This window comes from Pteronotus mesoamericanus, unplaced genomic scaffold (genome assembly GCF_021234165.1).
Source record: "Pteronotus mesoamericanus isolate MK-2021 breed Mesoamerican mustached bat unplaced genomic scaffold, CSHL_Meso_final contig_94, whole genome shotgun sequence".
In the NCBI taxonomy this organism is placed as follows: domain Eukaryota; kingdom Metazoa; phylum Chordata; class Mammalia; order Chiroptera; family Mormoopidae; genus Pteronotus; species Pteronotus mesoamericanus.
In genome coordinates, this window is record NW_026555285.1 from 51,017,556 (window position 1) to 51,037,203 (window position 19,648).

Below are 19,648 nucleotides of genomic sequence, written 5' to 3' on the forward strand. Positions count from 1 at the left end.
GCCGCCTCCGGCGGGCACGCTCGGGCCAGGACCTTCCCCTCCCTGCCCCCTCACCCGCTCCCCTCCGGCTTCCCCTGGTCCTGAAACGGTCAGACCCACGGGTCAGAGAGGAGGCGAGTGAAGAGCAGAGCCAGTCGCAGCCCCGCCTTTCTCCTTCTGAGGAGGGACTCGCTACCTCGAGCCCCGGTCAGGGGTGGACGGAGAGCGTCAACTTTGAATGACTGTTGCCTGGGACCGGACATGTTCACTTCGGCATCGAGATGGTGACGCGTAGCTAAAAAACCCCACAACACATTTTACTGTCTTGTCTTAGGCGGGAGCAGGAAAGTCTTGAGGTTGCCTACGTATCCAGTGGCAAGAGAACTGTCACTATACAGATTTGAAAAAAGACTGGAAGACAATTTTTTACATGAAACCCCATCCCCCACCCCGTGCATAATCCTTGTGTTTTCAATGTTCCGTTGACCCAAAGGCACACAAAGTGAGCCAGGACGAGGGGGTGGAGGCCTCAGGGACAGGCATTTTCTAAACGCTGTCGGCAGAGAAAGACAGGACACTGCGGGTTGATGAGATGCTAGAGATGACAGAAGGCTCTTTTGGGAGAAATCCAGGGGTGGCCACAGGCTGGGGAGAAAGAGGCCATGAAGCTAGGATAGCGCCACCAATCCACAAAAACGACAGGAAGGGCGGGCCACGAGGCAAGCCACCAAGAAGAGGGGAGACAAGACCAAGAGAGGGGAACACAAACAGAATAGTGTGCAGCGGACGACTCCGATCGCAGGGCCATCGGGGGGAGCCCCCTTCCTGCATGAAGGCGGCGGGTGGCGTTCGCGGCTCTGGGCGGGAGACCGAGGGCCCCCGGGCGCAAGCAGAGAGAGACTACTCCGGGCTCAGTGTAAGAAAGACACGCGCTGAACACCAGCGCTAGTGGACAGTGGAATCGGCCTTCACGCCACGCTCCGAGCGTCCGGAACACAGCTGAGGAGAGAGGAACGGCCGCCGTGCTGTGAAGAGGGACTGGTGTCTTGGCGGGGCAGGTGACCTGGTGGTCCCCGAGACTCGTCAGGCCCAGGACTCATTTTTCAGGTTGTATTTGTAGGGTTCCTCCCCATCAACAATTCAGATGTCCTGGATCCTGAACACGGTATGAAGAAGCCCACTTTCTGGGGCCCAGAAGAGACAGTGGGAAGGGAAGGTTGCATGTGTTATACAACGTCTTGCTTTGCACAGTAGAAAACCATCTATTTGTAGCAAAGGAACAAGCTGGTCCCTGAGGGAGAGTCTGTCTCCCAAGTGCGACACTCTATATGTCTCCATAGCTTGGCAGTGGATTAAAATGGAAAGTAGCCCTGTGTTCCGGGAAAGTTTATATTTGTGCGTGAGCTAAAACAGAGCTATGGTGGAGGTGGTCTCTAGAACCGCCATGGATTCCCACCGCCAAGAGGCAGAAGGGGACGTGCTAACAAGGGCGAAGCACGGTAGCCAGTGTGTTCTCTGTTTGAAGCGCGAAACAAACAACCGCCCCCCCATACCCTCCCTTTCAAACATCAGGCTGCGCTCTATAAATTAGCGCAGTCAGGACTGATCGTACCAGTATTTCTGTGTGACAGTGAAATGTCACAGAAACACGGCAATTATTCAATAAGGCAGTGCTAATGTTGGTTTGGTTTTTTGTTTTTTTTTTTTTAAATAAGAACTGTACCTTCCTAGAATTAACATCTGTTGAAACACAACGTTTTTCAGCATAAATTACCACACATCTCAAAGAAGTCTACCCATAGATTCAATTTAAACCGGCCATGTGATGTAACTAAAATTTAAGCCCTGGCTGGTGGGGCTCCGTGGACTGAGCGTCGGCCTGCAAACCAAAGGGTCGCCGGTTCGATTCCCAGTCAGGGCACAGGCCTGGGCTGCAGGCCAGGTCCCCAGTAGGGGACGCACAAGAGGCAACCACACACTAATGTTTTTCTCCATCTCTTTCTCCCTTCCTTCCCTTCTCTAAAAAGAAATAAAATCTTTAAAAATATTTCTTAAATCTATAAAGAACTGTCAGTCTCTTGTGACCCATGAGTCATTCCATCACAGTGTGTTTCCGGAGAGAAAACACACAAGAGCAATAAAGCAACACTTTGTATTCTGGGTCAAAGTTCAGTATCTCAGATCCTTTGACATCTTTGTTTCATTTATTGTGGTTTTAACTTTTTAAAAATGTTTCTTTTCCAATCGCAATTTTCCTTCAACCTTACTCTGTATCCGTGTCAGGCTCACAGCACAGCGGTTAGACAATCAGGCACTTTACAAAGTGCTCCCCGATCCTCCCGGTGCCACGTGGCACCGCACGTGGTCATCACCATGTGCCCACGTTCCCTGGGCCGCACTTCACATCCCCTGACCGCCCTGTGACGACCGACCGGTGCTCCTGAGTCTCCCCCCGTTTTCCACCCGGGCCCCCACCTTTTCTCGCCTCTGGCAACCGCCTGTCTGACCTCAGCACCGATGAGACTGCTTCTATTTTGTTTCCTCATTTATTTCGTTCATTAGAGTCCACATGTAAGTGAAATCGTATGGTATCTGCCTTTCTCTGTCTGACTTCCTTCACTCCGTGGACCACCTCCCTGCTGTCCTTCGACCTCGTCAGACATGAGCCCTATGAAACGTCGCGCTGTGTGGGAGGGCTCCTGCCTCCAGTGCGCTGTGCCCGGCACGCCGCCTGGCCCGTGCTGAGAGCTTGGCTCACTGAGTCAGCAAACGATGGCCCTCGAGAATGAGTGGGCCCTGGCGGGTGCGGCTCAGTGCACTGGGCGCTGGACTGCGAAACAGAGGGTCGCCGGTTCGATTCCCAGTCGGGGCACCTGCCTGGGTTGTGGGCCAGGTCCCCAGCGGGGGGCACTTGAGAGGCAGCCACACATGGATGCTTCTTTCCCTCTCTTCCCCTCTTTAAAAATAAACACATAAAGTCTTTAAAAAAAAATAAAGAATGAATGAAAACCCACAGGGTGAGGCGGCCTGGCCTTCCGCCAGGCTCTGCACACCTTCCCGGCGTCCGCAGCCCAGCGCAGAGCAGGGCGCCCGTCGCCCATCCCGGGGACCCAAGCCCGCGAGCACGGAAGGGCCGGGACTCCGGAGGGGCCGGCCGCAGACGCCCGGCTGGCCCTGACGGAGGGGTGGTTTCGGCTCCCCGAGGTCCCCTCCAGAGCGGGGCGAACATCTTCCACAGTCCTCAACCCGCCCGCCCCCCGCCGGCCACAGGAGGTCGCCGAGCGCCCCGACGCAGGCCCGGGGCACATCTGCTTCCCATCGCGCCCACCCGCGGCCCCCGTGCCGGCGTCCAGCTGCAGCCCACGCCGAGGTGCCTTTCGGCTGAGGTGTCGCTCCCTCACATCAGTCACTGAGTAATGAGGAACACAGTTCTGGACGTGCTTTGACATTTATTATCTCATTTGGGGTCCATTACAACCCAGGAAAAAAAAAGGTGTTTTACAGAATAGGAAGCAGGCGCGGGATGGCGAGACCACACAGGGCGCAGGGCGCGGGGCCTGGGCCAGCCCGGGGCGCCCGCCCTTCGTCCGGGGCTGCTCCCCCTGCCTCAGCACCTAATCCTGCCCCCCCCCAACCCGGGAGCTGGGGGCAGTGAGGGTCCGAGTGAGCGGCGGAAGGCAGCTTCTGCCTCACCTCACTCGGGACAGGGGCCCCTGCAAAGCGGTTGGGGTGGAACACTTCTAGAAACATCCACCAAGCGCAGCCTGCGAACCCAGCACCACGGGGTCCCTCCGGGAAGCCGAGGAAAGGGCCCCTCTGGAACGACATGCCCAGAAAGAGCCTGTGCTCACAGGGCTGCGGTGCGGCGGGAAGCTGGACTTGGAGCTGGGACCCTGTGCAGACACGCGTGGACACGCCTGCACGCACGCACATGCGGACCCCAAAAGTCTTACTGCGGTTTCAAACGTTCATAACCTCAGAAGTATACGTGTTAACAAACCTACAGAAAACCTCATGTGAGAGTTCAATCATTTAAATTTCTTCTGCATTTCCCTACGGGGCACACTCTCCCTCTACACCAGCTTTGTGAACGTGATTAGCACCTTTCCTGTTCGGCCAACGCCTGCCAGCCACGGGCCGAGGGCGGAGCAGAGGCGACCGCACGCCCAGCGAGCCGCGCCGCCTTCTCACTGGGGCTGCTCTTCGGGCTGTGTTGCTGCTGACCCCGCGCGGAGCGCTGGCCTTTTTTTTTTTTTTTTTTTTTTTAAATGAAAATCTCGCAGGGGCGTCCAACCTGCAGCCCACGGGCCCCACGCAGCCCAGGGTGGCTATGAATGCAGCCCAACACAAAATCGTAAATTTACTTTAAACTTTTTTTTTTTTTTTGGCTCATCAGTTTTCGTTATTGTTTGCGCATTTAATGTGTGGCCCAAGACTACGCGGCTCCTCCCGGTGTGGCCCAGAGACACCAGAAGAGAGGACACCCCCGCTGAGTGAGAGGGTTACTTGTTTGTACCCATTCCAGTTTATCTTCTTAGAAACTACCTGTCCTGCTCAACAGCCTGTGGCTCGCGTCCTGTCTGCGACTGTATCAGCCCACGGATGGCCTCACCCGCACGCCACCAGATGCGTGAGGGGCACTGCTAACCCCGCCGAGCGGCGCAGACCCCGGGCGGAGCCCTGTGCGGAGAGGTTCACCGGGCACGGTCCCTGCCGTCAGCGGCGCCGTGGGCTGTTCCAGCAGAGATCCCTCCAGCCCACCGGATGCCGGCCTGTGAATCAGCGCCTTCCGGGCCCGGCAGCCGGACGAGATGCGTAGCCACCGGGCGCACGCGGACGTCAGCGTCAGCTTCACCTTCGCCGCCGGGGCCCTGCCAAGTGCACAGCCCGCGTCCTCGGCCAGCACCCCTCCCCCGCCCCGCATTCGCTCCTCGGGCAGCTCAGGCGCCCCGCCCTCTGACAGGTCAGAGGAGGGGGCGACTCTTCACGGCTGTGGTTTGTGCTCTCCTCTAGGGAACGCAGAGCTACAGGTGTGCAAACCTGCAGGCGGGTCAGAACCAACCAGCAGAAACTCCAGTTCAAATAAAAGCTGGACGAGTTCAGACATCTGTGGTGGAATGACCTGTGTCTCCCTCGCCTCCAAAATAAAAGACATGTGCAGCACGTGGCGGCCTGTGACCCCGACCTTGCTGAGAAATAGGGCCTCTGCAGGCGTCACGCAGTTAAGACGCGGTGGGACTGGAGGCGGCGGGGCCCTAACTCGGCAACTGGCGTCCAGACAAGAAGAGGCAAATCTGGACACACAGAGAGAAGGCCCCGTGGAAGGGGAGGCAGCGATCAGGTGGCGCTGGGACAAGCCCAGCGACGCCAGGATCGCCAGGATCGTCAGCAGCCCCCAGACGCCAGGAGGGCGGAGGGGAGGACCCTTCCTAGCGCCTTCGGTGGGAGCAAGGCGCTCCCCGTGCCTTGACCTGGGACTTCCGGCCTCCGGAGCTGTTAGAGGACGATTTCTGCTGCCCTAGCCCCCGTCTGTGGGGCTCAGTCACCGCAGCCCTAGGAAGCCAGCGCCTGGACGCGGAAACATTAAGTCTCAGGGAGGGCCTGTGAGCATCAGAACCGAGAGCTCAGGAACTGGTGAAAACAGACAGAGAGGATGGCAGACACTTAGAGGCCTGAGCAGCTGGCAGGCCTGGCAGCGGTGACGACACTGGCCAAGCTGGTTTGGGGGCGCTGGTGCGGAGGCTGGGGTGGGGCGGGGGACACACGGGGACATTTGGGACAGACTGCTCACCAAGGGGGTAACTGTCCCTTCCAGGTGCGAGGTAGGCATTTCGCAACCAAATCTTGCCTTGTTTTCACGGCAACAGGCCACCAATTTGTCAACTAATCATCAATGCAGAAGCGAGGCCACGCTGAGCTTCCGGTCTGTGCTTTGGCGTTTTCCCTGCGCTCGTTTCCTCCTCCTAAATTAGGCGGCGGCCAGCGCAGGACGCGGAGCAGCTGGCCGCAGCCTCCACCCATCATGGAGGTGTGCCCACCATTTTCAAAGGTGTGAAGACACTGCTCATCAGTGACGACGTTGCTAAAACAGTTCCCTTTGGAGCTGGAAACAGGAAGGCATTTGTTTTCTCCCCAGTGAAAACTGAGGGGCGGGAGGAGGCTCCTCGCCATTTGTTCCTCATGTTGACCCGGCTCCCGCGGAGCCACGGGAGCCATGTGTCCCCAGGGGACAGCTTGTTGCTGGAGAGACCTGGCCGTCCCCAAAGCCACTGGGGGATGCATCGCTGCTCATCCCAAAAACACGCGGGGGGCTGGGTTCCCCCTGGAAGATGACAAATAAAGGCGCCGCCTTGCGGCACAAGGCCGCTGCTTGGTGCCGGGACAGGACCACAGCCTGGTGCACGCAGTCGCTCTGAAGAGACCTGTGCTCCCCGCTGCCGCACCTGCTGGGAAGCTCCTGCGGTCAAGCCGAACACGACCTCCATGTGCAAATGCCGTTCGGCGAGCGCAGCAAAGCTGGGCTGCATCATGCGCTCAGAGCACTTTCCAAAAGATTCCAATTCGAACACATTAGCAGCAGAACACACCGTACACGTGACAGGAGACTGCAGTTGTCAACGTGTGAATTTAGCCTCCGGGGTGAGTTCACCCAAGGAAAGAAAATCTCAATTTAGATCCTCCCCCCTCCCCGCACTCCACGTGCCTGGTTTAGGATTGGGGAGGGCGCTGTTACTCAGCACATGCCTTTCACACCAAGACACGGTGAGGGGATACCTACCAGAGGGACAGTTTGACGTGGGCCTGCAAAGGCTGGACCTCCAGCCATGGGCAGGGTGTCCTGGGGGCCGAGTGTGCCTGTGCGCTGCTGGGCCGACAGATGGACAGATAGATGGACACCTGGATAGAGAGGTCTGTGTACATTCTATTTAGTGGAGAAGGATCCTAAGGGAACCACACGGGACTCCCTGGTACTTCTCTGTTGCGTTTTCAGAAAGCCTGCCCTGCCTGCCCGTCCGTGCAGGCGACGGGGGCGTGGGGGGCAGGCTGTAGGACCTCGCACGGTGGGTGGGGGAGCCCAGCCCGGGCCTCCCTGGGGCCAGGACGGAGATCCCGGCCTTGGGGGCCCAGGCCGGCTGTGCTGAGGGGGACGGGGCTGTACCCCAGTCCCAGTCGGACGGTCGGTTTTCTACACCATGGCGGCGAGTGAAGCTTTCATTTCAGAGCCCGTCTGGTCTCCCAGGCCGTTCTGCCAGAAGCGGCTACTTTCTGTAAACGCGAAGTCAGGGCCACCTCTTTATTTCAAAACTGCGCCGTCAGCTGGTCTGCGGGACCCCCAGCAGCGTCGCTCCCGCACCCTGGCAACGCTGCCTGCGCTGAGGAAGGGGCGCACGCGGGGAAACCCTCCCCCGCCACGGGGACGCGGTATATGTGATATATTTGCATCAATCTTTGCCCCCAAGGGGCATGCCTATCAGAGATAAAGACAGAACATATTTGGAAAAAACTTATTTAGAAGGGAAGAGGTACCAAGCCGCTCTTCCTGCTAAAAATCTGAACCAAAATAACTTCAATCTCTCAAATGACACATCTATATATACTTTTACTGGGCATTGGATGTTTTCACAATACATGGCTCATCTTTCTTATTCTTATCCCTCCCGACACACTCTGAGTTGATCATTTCATCATTTATGACTGTAAGTCATACGCTTAAATGCATGCAGCTGATACGTGCATACGTACACAACCTAGATACCCCGTGCAAAAAACAGTCAGCTGTGCTCGAGCAGGAACGTCACACCACGTCGCTGACCTGGCGGTGTCAGGACTCCGGTGCCGCCTGTCCCACCCACGTGGCCAAAAGCTCCCTGGCACGTGTCTCACTTGCATCTACCTGGGCACAAACTGCATCGTCATCACTTCAAAAGCCGTTCCCAACGAGCTAGACCCTGAACTGCTCATGATTACGCAACACTCCCGTAATTCAGTTAGAAGTGCGACTGTCATGAGAAGGCCTCTTTCGAAACCTTCCCCGTGACGCTGCTCCGGAGGCTGGGATCATTTACAGCAGCAGAAAAAGTGACTCCCAAGTCACAACCTTTGATCGCTCATTTCCTGAGACACGTCCGTCCCTGCTGACCAACTGCCCCTTCGTCACACGGCGGCTCCGGCGGAAGGACGCTGCGCTCCTCTGTCGGACGCCTCGGGACGGCAAGGACACCGAACCGAAGTCTTTAAAAGGAAAGGGCACAGGAAGAGGCTGCCGGGAAGCGGGGCCTGGGAACGCACCCAGTGGTTCTATGTGTGCCCATCTCTCAAGCGTAACATTTGAGGAACATACACAGTTAAATCGGCAGAAATCCACCCCATGGTGTTCCACGGAACATCAATTTAGCTATTAAATGGTCATAAATTAGCCATCGGTAATTTATCCCTCTAAGTGATTTAACCTTCCCCATTATCATTTCATCTGTTTTCTATATATATTAAAAAAAAAATCAAAGAAATCCGAGCAACAGAAAAGCCGCGCTGGGCCGGGATCTGAAACTGATTTGGTCGCTCTGGAGCTGACATCAGCCTGGCCTGGCGCGGCTCGTTGTGCAAAGCTGCCTCAAATTTCCCTTGGTTTTGAACTTTTTTTTTTTTTCCTTACCACTTTCATCTAGCAAGAAATCATCCTGGTAACGGAACTTCTCTGGTCCACATGCAATAAAAATGTCATCGTCACCAAAAAAGTCCTGAAGGCACATCACCTACAAGAGAAAAGCATGGCAATCAGCAAGCGGTCAGTGGAACAGCGATCACACCCACGCACCGGCAGGCCCGCGGCGCGGCACGCAGCCACTTCCCGTCCGGGCGGCCGGCCGGCCCGCCCGCCTCTCCCGAGGACCTTCAAAGCCGGGGCGCGAGCATCTGTTCCCAGTAAGAAGCTTGTTGCGCTGCATGGGGCGGGGGCGGGGGCGGGGGCGGGGCGAGGAGGGCAGAGGCAGCGACTGGCACATTTACTGCTTGATAGACCCACAGGCTCGGGAGGTGAGAGCCCTGTCCTTTCATAGCCGGGGGGAACGGGGTGACGGGTGGGGAAGCAGCGCCCCTTTCTTCTCCTGGGCGTCAGGGGCCCTGAGAGCAAGGAAAGCCAGCCTGTGATTTCTAGCAACAAAGACATTTTTTAGGAGCTGAAGCCGTCACGCGGACGCGATGAGTGCCGTGCGGGGCGACTACAGCAGACAAATAGCGGTGTCATAATATGAAGGCAATGATATCCTTTCAGCCCCCTCCACCGCGAGCGGACACAAAGATGGAAGCTTCCAGAAGAGGAGTGACGGGAAAAGCCCGTCCTGGCTGGGACTCGGGCTCGCTGGCCAAGGCCGCAGTCCGCCCGCCACGCAAGCGATGCTCGGCCGTAAATGACTCCTGCGCCCGACTCCTCAGTCACGGAAAAGGAAAGGTTTGAAACCACCTTTTCATATTTATTCAACTTGCTGCGCTCCATTAAGAACGTTAAGAGCTCAACACCGTTTTTGCCCGTAACCATGGTCGCCAGGCATAACCTCGGGTGTGCGGCCCTCTGTCTCTGGCTGTGCGGCGCGGCATTCTGCTCGCCGTCTGTGTCACGCCACCACGAGGCCCCCGGGACACTGCGGATCCCGACCTCGTTTCAACGTCCCACGGCCACTTGGAGCAAACAGCATGCACGTAGGCATGACTGTTCTTTCTGATTAGCAATGGATGAGAAAAGGTACAGAAATGTAAAACCCTTGTTTGCACAATGGCCTGATTTTATGTATCTACACAGGGTCATTCCTTTTTAAATGTGAGGGTCTCAGAACTGAGTGTCATTACCAGCTTAGAAACCTAAGTTCCATTTATGGATTAAAAACAAAACGTGCTCCCTGAGACAATGGGAGAGTGACTTCCATGAAGTCCCCGCTCAGCAGGTGTCAGGTGCGGGAAGCATCTACCGAGCTCAGACGCAGGGGAGAGGGAGAGAACTCAGCGCGGGGAGAGGCGGGGGCCCCCTCTCCAAGCCCTCCTGCTTGCCCGCCCCCCTGCCCCCCCGGGGGGCTGCTCCTGGCTTCCTTGTCTCCCCACGGCTATACATTCTGCCCCGGCAACGTCTTTCAAATCCAGGCCTTTCCCTGCCCGTCCCCCACCCAGACCTCGTCCTTCTACCTGTGGACCTTGGCCTGCCTCTCGGGAGTTTCCTCGCCCAACCTCCTTCTCTCTGATCCACCCTGTTCGATTCTGCCAATCCACTCTTTCTCAGTTACCTTCCAAAATCTCTCTCCATGGCTCAGAAAAACAGCACCGTGAACGTTCGCTTTCTGAGCTTGGCACTTCAGACCCCTCGAAATCTGGCGCCAACCTACCTTTCGTGTCTCCAGTAGATTTAGCTGTGACACAGCCTCTGACACTGAACAAAACACTGGAGGGACGGAGGGAGGGACGGATGGAAGGACGGATGGATGGAGGACAAACGGATGGGTGGATGGAAGGGCTACGCTCTAACCTGACACACTCTCCAGCTTCTTTACTTATTTTCGGAGACGGGCTTTTTCCTTCCCCCTTGTGGGGTGCTCGGCACGGCTGCCTCCCCATTACCGCCCACCCCCGTCCGCGCCCAGTCTTCCCTCTCCCCTGCAAGCCGAAGTGACTCGCCCCTGCTGTGCGCCCCGCGTCACCCTCCAGTGACCGCCCATTTCACCAATGCCTGATTCCTTGCCCGCCACTCTGCGTTCACCTGCTGCCGCAGGTGTACAGAGTTCTACAGCCCACTCTCTTATCTCGGGGCCTCTTAGGGTTTGTCACCGACTTTTAGCTTTGTGGGAACCAGAGATTTGTATTCCCCGGAGAACACTGTCCTCTGTCCCAGTGCCCCTACGTTAGAAAAGAAATTGTATACATACTGCATGTCACCAGTAAAGGAGGTCATCAACGGATGGCGCACGATGCACACGCATCTGCCAACGTCCGATTCCAACCTCCTGTTGCTGTCAGTCTATGCACCTCACCGCCTATAAACACCCCCCCCCAGTGCATTAGAGTGCGCCCCCGACGGCGTGGGGTGTAAGGCCGCACCCACCGCGCCTCAGAGAACACGGGCGGTTACAGCTGCCAGGTGTGAGGGAGGGAGAGGTCCAACAGGGGCCAGGCCGCCCCGGGTCCGGGCCGGAGTCGCCATCGTCACTGTACCCACGGCCCAGTCGCTGAGTCCTCTCGGCCACCAGTGTCGGTGCTGTCCTGATATGTTTTACCCCAGTAACTACACGATGAGGACATAAAGATGAAAACTCTTCCGGCGTGACGCAGCAAGAAGAACAGTTCTGCACACGTTACTACGTCACATCACAGGACAGCCTCCTCGATCTGCATTATTAGAAGACAGCCTCTGTTTGGCAACAGTCAGTTGTTACTATCCATGTCACAGATGAAACAATTGAGCCAGATTAAGCAGAAGATGCGCAGCGACTGGAACCCGGGCCAGTTAGAATTTAAAGGCAGGCTCTTTGCAACCAAGCTGCGGGAAAACAAGCCTATCCAAGCACACAGAAACGCGTACCCTGCGCTTGTGGTTTTATGAAATTCAGTTAATAAAACCATCGTAACAGCCATCACATATATGCTACATTTACAGTGTATACGAGAAAGTGTCCAATAAATTTTTTAAAGGAAGTTTAATTAGTTCTCTGACTCACACAAAAAAAGCGTCGTCAGTGTTCTGACTCTCTTACTGTGAAATCTGAATTCATAGCTTTTCCATTACCTTGTCATTTCACACAGTCCTCCTAGGAGGCTAAGCTACGTACAGGATAAAAAAAAAAAAGAGACAAATAGGGACTTCCTCCCTTCTGAGCTTCCGGTCTGCCTCCCCTGCGCCGGCGGCAGCGATTCAAACAAAGGCAATAAAAGCGGCTGGGGCTGCTATTTACACATTTCCAAAGCAGGGCCCTGAGGTCCATCCCCCGCGGTGGGGAGAGGTCTCCATGGTGACGCTGACGTCACCCAGAAGGGCGAGATCCTGGGCGGTGCCTGTGGGATAGTATTTTCTTTACAAGAGCGCCCTCTGCCCACGAGACGCGGGATAGCTCCGCAGCCAGAGCCCCGTGTGTTCGAAGCCACAGTCGCTGGGTCTTAATCAGGCGTCTCTCCAGGCGTTCGGTAATAAAATACTTCACCGTCACCTTTCTAATGTATTTCAAGTGAGATTACAAACAAACTGCAAACACAAAAGACAAGGCATTTGGTCCACTTATTGGAATCATTGAGCGTGACATATCCTTTCTGTTTTAATTTTCTTTTAAAAAATACTGATTTATAATGTCTCATTCTTCTTGACACTAACAAGGATAAGCTTAAGTGCTCTGCTGTTGACACTTTAACGAGATGCTTTTTACCAGGAAGGCATGCTTGTACTTCTGCTTAAAAAACAAACAAACAAAAAAGCCCAATCACTTGAGTATCTAAGGAGCCAGCATCAACAACTTCCTCCTTTCTGCACATGGGAACAGGCCCATAGACGGTTTTCGCTTAAAACTCGGCTCACACGGGTCCCCTCCTCGTGCCCGAACTTCATCTGGGGAAGGGTTCTCTTCCAGTTTCGTTCCGTACTTGGCTCCTTTCCTCCACTCATAGCATCGAATGTTGTTATGCCACGTGCTAAAATGTCCATCACTGTGAATTCTCCTGCTGTAGGAGCATATAATTCCATATGCTTCTGATTCTAAAATATGCCAACAATTAGTTTATGGCCAGATATTAGGAACGTGTTATGTTGTCGTCACAAAAATACACTCTCCATTGTTCCTTTACTACCTTGTGTTTCTCTGATGATAAACTTACACAAATGGTAACTTATTTTACAACAGGACTCTTCTCCCTGCTGGAAAATTCTGATTAAAAAAATCCCTTAAGAAACTCTAGTTCTTTCCCTGAGAAAGATATAGCCATCAAGAAAAGAAATAAATGGTTCGAAGGATAATCATAATAAACAGAGAAAGGAAAAGAAAGATCCTTAAACTGTTTTTTACAAATGTGAAGCTCTACGACACTTTCTTTGCAAAAGTGGCTAATGTTGTTGAAATTAAGAAATTAGCTAGTAGCTAACATCGGAATAAGATGAGGACGATTAAAGAAATGGAAAGAAGAAAATATTCTTTTTGAAATGCAAGCAACTTAATTTGATGGGTCAATCTGAAAAAAAGGAAAAAGAAAACACCCACCGGTCACAGGATGGAAAGCGCACTTACCCCTCGGAGGGCTCCCTGCTGCCGGGCTGCGCGGGCGCCAGCTCGGGCTGCCTGTCTGCAGCGCATGCGGCCTCCGCCGCCACCCGCAGGCTCCGGCCGCCCGAGGAGGGCAGCAGCCTCTTTTAAATGCCGATTTGTCATCACGTCCCCTGTTTTTTTAAACACTAACATTTCTTCTCCTCCTCCCCCTGCCCCTCCCTCAGATGCACAGCCAGCCCCTCGCACTAAGCACTGACCGGCCACCTTGGCTCGGCCACCTGATCGGTGTGTGGCCTTGGGCAGCCACAGGACACCGTCAAGCCTCCGTTCCCTCCCACGCTGATCCTGCAGAGTCCTTGAGAATTCAGGAAACAAATGGCAAGCGCTCAGCACCATCCTGCCTCCAGTCGCTGCCGCTCTTCTCCTTAGTCTGGATCAACTGTTCAATCTGTGCAATGGGGCCAGTAATAAGAACTCACTATTGCCAAACAGAGGCCGTCTTGTAATGCGCCCTATATTGGAGGTAATGTAGTTACCGTATATCGAGGAGGCTGTCTTGTGATGTGATGTAGTCATGTGTACAGAAACTGTTCTTGCTGCATCGCGCCGGAAGAATTCCCATCTTCTCCTGATGTCTTCGTCGTATAATTACTGTGGCAAAACCTGTTAGGACCAGCGCAGACTCCATCGCCATCCTCATCACCTTCATCACCGCCCCCATCGCCCCCACCGCCGGCACCGGCAGCCCCTCACACAGCACTGCCGCTCCGAAGGCAGGCGCTGAGGACACAGACCCCCGCCGCTCGGGCGCTCTGCGCAGCCCACGGGCCGGCGCGCCGCGCTTCGGAGGCTGAGCCGCGTCTCACCGACAACACCGACCTCAGCAGCCGTCGGTCCACGCGCAACGTCCAATTACATCCTCAACTTAGTACACGAAAAAACTACCTTCACCCTCACTCCATCTGGCCAACGGAAACCTCTATCCCATAACATCAAAATTATTACTGGGGGAAAATAGGGTCCCAAAAATATATCTGAGAGCAAGTTAGCTTTTATAATTGCTCGCGAAAACATGGCCTGCAACTGCTTGAATAATCGTGCCGTTTTTGGAGAATTGTATTAAGATGGAAACACCGCTGGTAAAAGGCCGGGAGAGAAATAGCAACAGTAAGATTAAAAATTTCACAGTCCAGAACAAAGGCCTGGTTTCAAAACACGTTTTCACACATAAACGCTGACATGAGTATAGCTATGAATGCACACTCGGTGGTATTCCTTCTTGAATGGCCTTTTAAAATTTTGTATATGGTGAACAAAACATTCTAGGCAAATACTTTTTCTTTGTGCTTATCCTCAGCGATGACTATGAGAGCTTTTCCAATTCTTTTTCTTATCCGAAGAGAGAAATGGATGAGTGAAGGCCGTGGGCCGGGCGCCGCCGGACACGGTGCGCCTGGGGCGACGTGTGGCCCCGACCAGGGGCGGACCCTGGGGAACCGGGGGGCTGTGCGACCCCGGCCGCCCCCTCTCCTACACAGGGCAACAGTTCTCCCACGGACAGGTTTCCTAAGAGAAAACGAAGTCCCATTTTTCATATGCAAGTCCCCATTTTGAAAGTTGGCAATACATTCATTTTTTTAATAAAACCACTGTGCCCTCCAAATAGAACATGCCTGTGCCCTAGATTCAACCCACGGCTGGCAGCTCCCTGTCTCCACACTCTGTGGCCAGTAGCCGGGGCTCCCGTGAGCAGGGCCAGCTGCCGGGGCAGTGCCAAAAATTCCCCGCGAGGCCACCAGGCTGCCTGGCAGACGCCAACACCCAAAGGTCCCACCCAAAGGCTGGACAGGACGTGGCCGAGACCCACCGCCATGGCCCATGAGAAAGCGCACCCCGCGGCTGGTCTGTGCACGTGCGTGAGCCTGTGCGTGGCGGCTGCGCTTGGGCGCGTGTTCGCGCGTGCTGACACGGCTGTCCTGGGGGGAGGGGCGGGTTTTGCAGCCGAAGCTGTTGTTCATGTCCTCCCCTGCTTCCCCCAGGCCTGACCGGGACTCTCCCGTCCTCCTTCCTGGGGGAGAAGAGGAGCAGAAACAGACCCTGCGGTGAATCTGCCACGAGGTCAGAGCAAATGTTCTCCGCTCACCGGAGAGGCAGCAAAATGAAACCCTCCCGTCAAGACCGGACACACATTCCACGCCAGCCTCCCTCCCCTCCCCCCCCCCAGGCTGTCCCTGCGACCAGGGCCAATCGGGAGGTGAGAAGCTACCAGCTCCATCTGAAAAGTGGGAGGACTCCCGTGAAAAATAAAAATCAATCGTAACGCGGTAGTTCCCCTGTCGGTCACGTCGGCTCCACCCAAATGTGAAAACTCACCAGCCCCACTCAGAGAAACGCTGGCTCTGGTTGGAAGGAAGCAGAGTGAGGGAAGTCAGCCAGCTGGGTAAACGGAGCTGGCGTCAGAGGACAGCGAGGCGGGGGGATGAAAATCAAGGCCTTTGACAAGTAACTTCTCCGTTTACCTATGAGGCTTCCCGCGGGTGGGGACCGAGTTGGCGGGACTCTCCTCCGCTTTCACCGCCTTGTCTCCTAGTATTGAGGACCTTCTCCCAAAATACCTCGATTAGCCCAGACTGTCCCTAAGGGCTCACGACCGACGCTGCACGGTCATGTGGACACGTTGTCATGTTCCAATCCCCAGCTCACAACGTGTCCACACAGAACAGCACACAACAGCAGCTTTGAACAAGCAACGTAGCTCTGGATAGCTTTGAAGAGAAAAGCCAGAGAAAACCCGGGTGGAAAACGCAATTCCGTTCATTGCTAGTTGAGTGACGTGGGCCAATTCCGCAGCATTTAGAAATCTTCTTTTTTTCATAGAGAGAATAAGGATAACACTGTATTTACCTCCCAGGATGGTAGAAAGAATTCGATAATATAATGCATAGACATGTGTCAGACATGGAGCAAGGGCTCAGTCAAAAAACAGTATGCAGTTCCTTTCAGAGAGAAGGGAAGAAGGGAGAAAGAGAGGGAGAGAAACATCAGTAAGTTGCTTCCTGTCCGAGCCCTGATCAGGAAGCGAACCCATAGCCCAGGTATGTGCTCTGACCTGGAATCAAACCCACGGCGTTTTGGTTTACGGGACAACACTCCAACCAACTGAGCCACACCGGCCACGGCAGAAGCTTTGTGTTTTCTCATGTTTTCTGTGAAGACTGGGATTGCCAAGGATGGGTTTTATATTGAGAGACTAAAGGTTATTATTAAATTTTTGGAATTTTCCAGTCAATAATAAGCAAAACTTCAATGTTCTAGGTGTTTGTAGGACCATGAAACAGTTAAACCACAACCGCGGTGTTATAACAACTTAGGAAAATCCATTTGTTTTGGATAGAAAAATACTTCTAGAACCAGAACATAGTCATTAAAGTATTACCACTGTATTATAAAGTTAAACTTGGAGAAAATGACCTTTTTTATGTTAAAAATACTTTTTAAAAGGCAGTAAAAGACACTTGTAATAAATGCAACACGAAACTTGAGAACAATCAAGAAATATGATGGCTCCTTTTCTGTGCAGAACTTCTGGAAACAAATTAAATGTAGAAGATACAGGGTGTAGAAAACTACAGAATCAAAGGCATTCAAAGGGAAGGCGGTTAGAAGAGCCAGGTTCTGAGAATGTATAGTATAGGTTGTGAGGGGTAAAAAAAAAAAACAAAAAAAAAACAACCAGAAACAATTTCCATTGACAATGAAATTATGAGAATTCCAGGAGCAAACAGGAGAGGAGGAAACGAACATGCAAATCGCATGAACGCGTGACGCAGAGTTCAGCGCCATGCCTGGGATTTCAAAACCGCCAGCGCCTTCCCCAATCTGGCACGCTCGCCCGACAACCCAAATCCCCGCCTTCTTGAAGCCATTAGATACCGCTAACCAGATTACACCACGGCATGTGGCCGGAAACATTTATTTTCATCTCACAAATTAAATATTCATAAACGTCTTGCTAGAACAGAATTTCCACGTTTGCATCCAAGTTTTTCTCCACACACACAAGTCTCAGCACCGAAAGCCAACAATCTCGGAAGCTCCGGCTTCCCCTGGGTTGTGCACTGAGACTCAGGGTCCAAATCTGGCCCCGCTGCCTGTTTTCGTCCAGCCCGTGAGCTAAAAATGTTTCTCCCATTTTAAAAGGACTGAGAAAATAAAAAGAAGAAGAACATTTTGTGTCAGGCGAAACTGATGTGAAATTTGTATTCGGGATCCACAAATAAAGTTTTATTGGAACCTCAGTGCCACACGCCGGCGTTGGAGACCACGCGGCTCGCAGAGTCTAGAACATTTTCTATCTGCCCCACTGCGGTCCAAGCCTGCCGCTCCATGACTTCCCTTGCAGCTTCCGTGGCTTTGACGTGAAGTCAGCAAGCTCCTTACCTCACACATTGGGAGCTGCTGTTCTTACATCACCAGTGCACTCTGTTGAACCTAAGTCTGGTGGTGAATGTGTCATTCGCAGTGCTGACAATTTTAAAAAATAAGTGCACGCAACTGTCTTTCCGGGAGCACTATAAACGTATTCCTGTGCACGCCAATCCCCCGCTGCTCTGTCCGGCCCAGGCGAGGCGCACGCTGGCCACGTGCCCCCATCCGACAAGTCAAACTGCAGGGACGGCCCCGCGTGTCTCTGCTCTGACCAAATGGGACTGAGTGGCACCAGCATCCGGAGCCCTGTATGGGGTACACACAGCCCTACCTCCATCTGATACCAATACACTTTGGGGGCCCAATTTCCTTCACCTGTTTGTAAGGGACGTTTCCGCATTTGGAAAGAGAGCTGACCCTTCCCTGAACAGCACGGGTTGGAACCGTGTGGGTCAAGTGGAGAAATCCGTGTCCAAAGGGGCCCACGCCATGCAAACCCGCCTCGCTCAAGGGCCAGCTGTGGCTGCTTTTCAAAGGGATCTCAGTTTGCCAGTCGCTCTGCAAAGCACAGAGAAGTCTCTGTTCGGCGAAGCCCTGGCATGGCCGCCCACAGAGGAAAGCTCCCTGGAAAGCAGCTGAGGGCTGGGCCAGAAACCTCATCGCTCCCTCGTCTCTTCTGAAGGCCTGACTGGGGGCCCCTGAGAGTTGACCCACGTTAATTCCTCTGTTTTCCGGCCCGGCCCACTCAAGCGGCACGGGGGCGGGTGGGCGGTGGCTTCCTTTTTCTCTTATTTCTTTTTTTCTCTTTTAATAACTATTTCCTTCTGTGCTGTGGCTGACTCTAGAAATGCTGTTCTGGGCCCAACAGAACAGATTAAAAACCAAGGACAATAAGAAACCGTCAGGGATTTGAACCGCTCATCCCAAAGGCAGGAGGGTCCCAGGGCGAATTAATAGAGGTTTGAAATAACATCACCGAGGTTAAGGAGAAAGGCTTTTCTGAATGCATATGTGAGAAACGGAGGGCTCAGTGCGAAGGGGCTGCTGGAAAACAAGTATAAAAACTCCTTAGACTACAATTCATGTAAAAATAAAGATGGTTCATACATCAGGGTGGCTACTATTTAAAAGACACGGCAACAGACAATCCCGAGTGTTGCTCTGGAGGCAGGGAAGTTGGAACCTTTCTGCGATGCTTGCTGGGATGTAAAGCGGTGCAGCCGCTGTGGGGAACAGGAGGGCGGTTCCTCGAGAGACTACTCAGGGAACTGCCATTTGGGCCAGCAATCCCACTTCTGGGTGTATATTCGGAACCGCGAAAGCAGGGTCTCCAAAAGATGCGCGTGCGCCCGTGCGGATGGAAGCCGTACTCACGACAGCCAAAGGCGGAGGCAACCCAAGCATCAACCAAAGGAAGAAGCAAGAATCGATGAATAAACGTGGTACATGTGTACAAGGGAATATTAGTCAGCCTTAAAAAGAACGGAAATTTTGACATATGCAACAAGATGGAGGAACTTGGAAGACATTATTCTAGGTAAAAATAAGCTAGTTATTAAAAAAACAAGTATTTTACGATTCCGCTTTCATGAGGTACCCGGTGGCTGCTGGGGAGAGGAGGGGGCCCAGAGAGCTATTGCCTAATGGGTACAAAGTGTCAGCTGGAGAAGATAAATAAGTCTTTTGCTGGTTTTGGAATTAGGGCCATTTGGCCACGTAAAATGAGCTTCAGAGTCTTCCGTCCTCTTGAACTGTTTTTGGAATAATTTGAGGAAGACAGCTGTTAGTTATTCTTTGAACGTTAGGTAAAATTCACCTGTGAAGCCATCCGGCCCAGGGCTTCTGTTTGTTGGGAATTTTTTGATGACTGCTTTATTGTCATTAGGTGTCAGTCCATTCAGATTGTCCGCTTCTTCCTGGTTCAATCATGGAAGGCTGTACGTTTCTAGGAATTTCTCCATTTCGTCCACATTGTTCACTTTGCTGGCATACAGTTGTTTCTGTGGAGTCAGCTG

The 19,648-nt window shown here is 53.6% G+C and overlaps 1 protein-coding gene across 6 annotated transcripts in view; it reads right to left on the bottom strand.

Moving 5' to 3' along the window:
- The window catches only part of DCLK1 (doublecortin like kinase 1), a 223,637-nt gene that overhangs the window by 114,120 nt on the left and 89,869 nt on the right, over nucleotides 1-19,648 (bottom strand). For 4 of the 6 annotated variants that reach the window (XM_054586553.1, XM_054586552.1, XM_054586560.1 and 1 more), the window contains exon 3: nucleotides 8,633-8,732. In XM_054586553.1, the coding sequence (XP_054442528.1) occupies nucleotides 8,633-8,732 (100 nt within the window). Of the gene's footprint in view, nucleotides 1-8,632; nucleotides 8,733-15,578; nucleotides 15,673-15,724; nucleotides 15,770-19,648 lie in introns of those variants that run through there. The other 2 variants (XM_054586554.1, XM_054586555.1) reach the window with 2 other exon arrangements.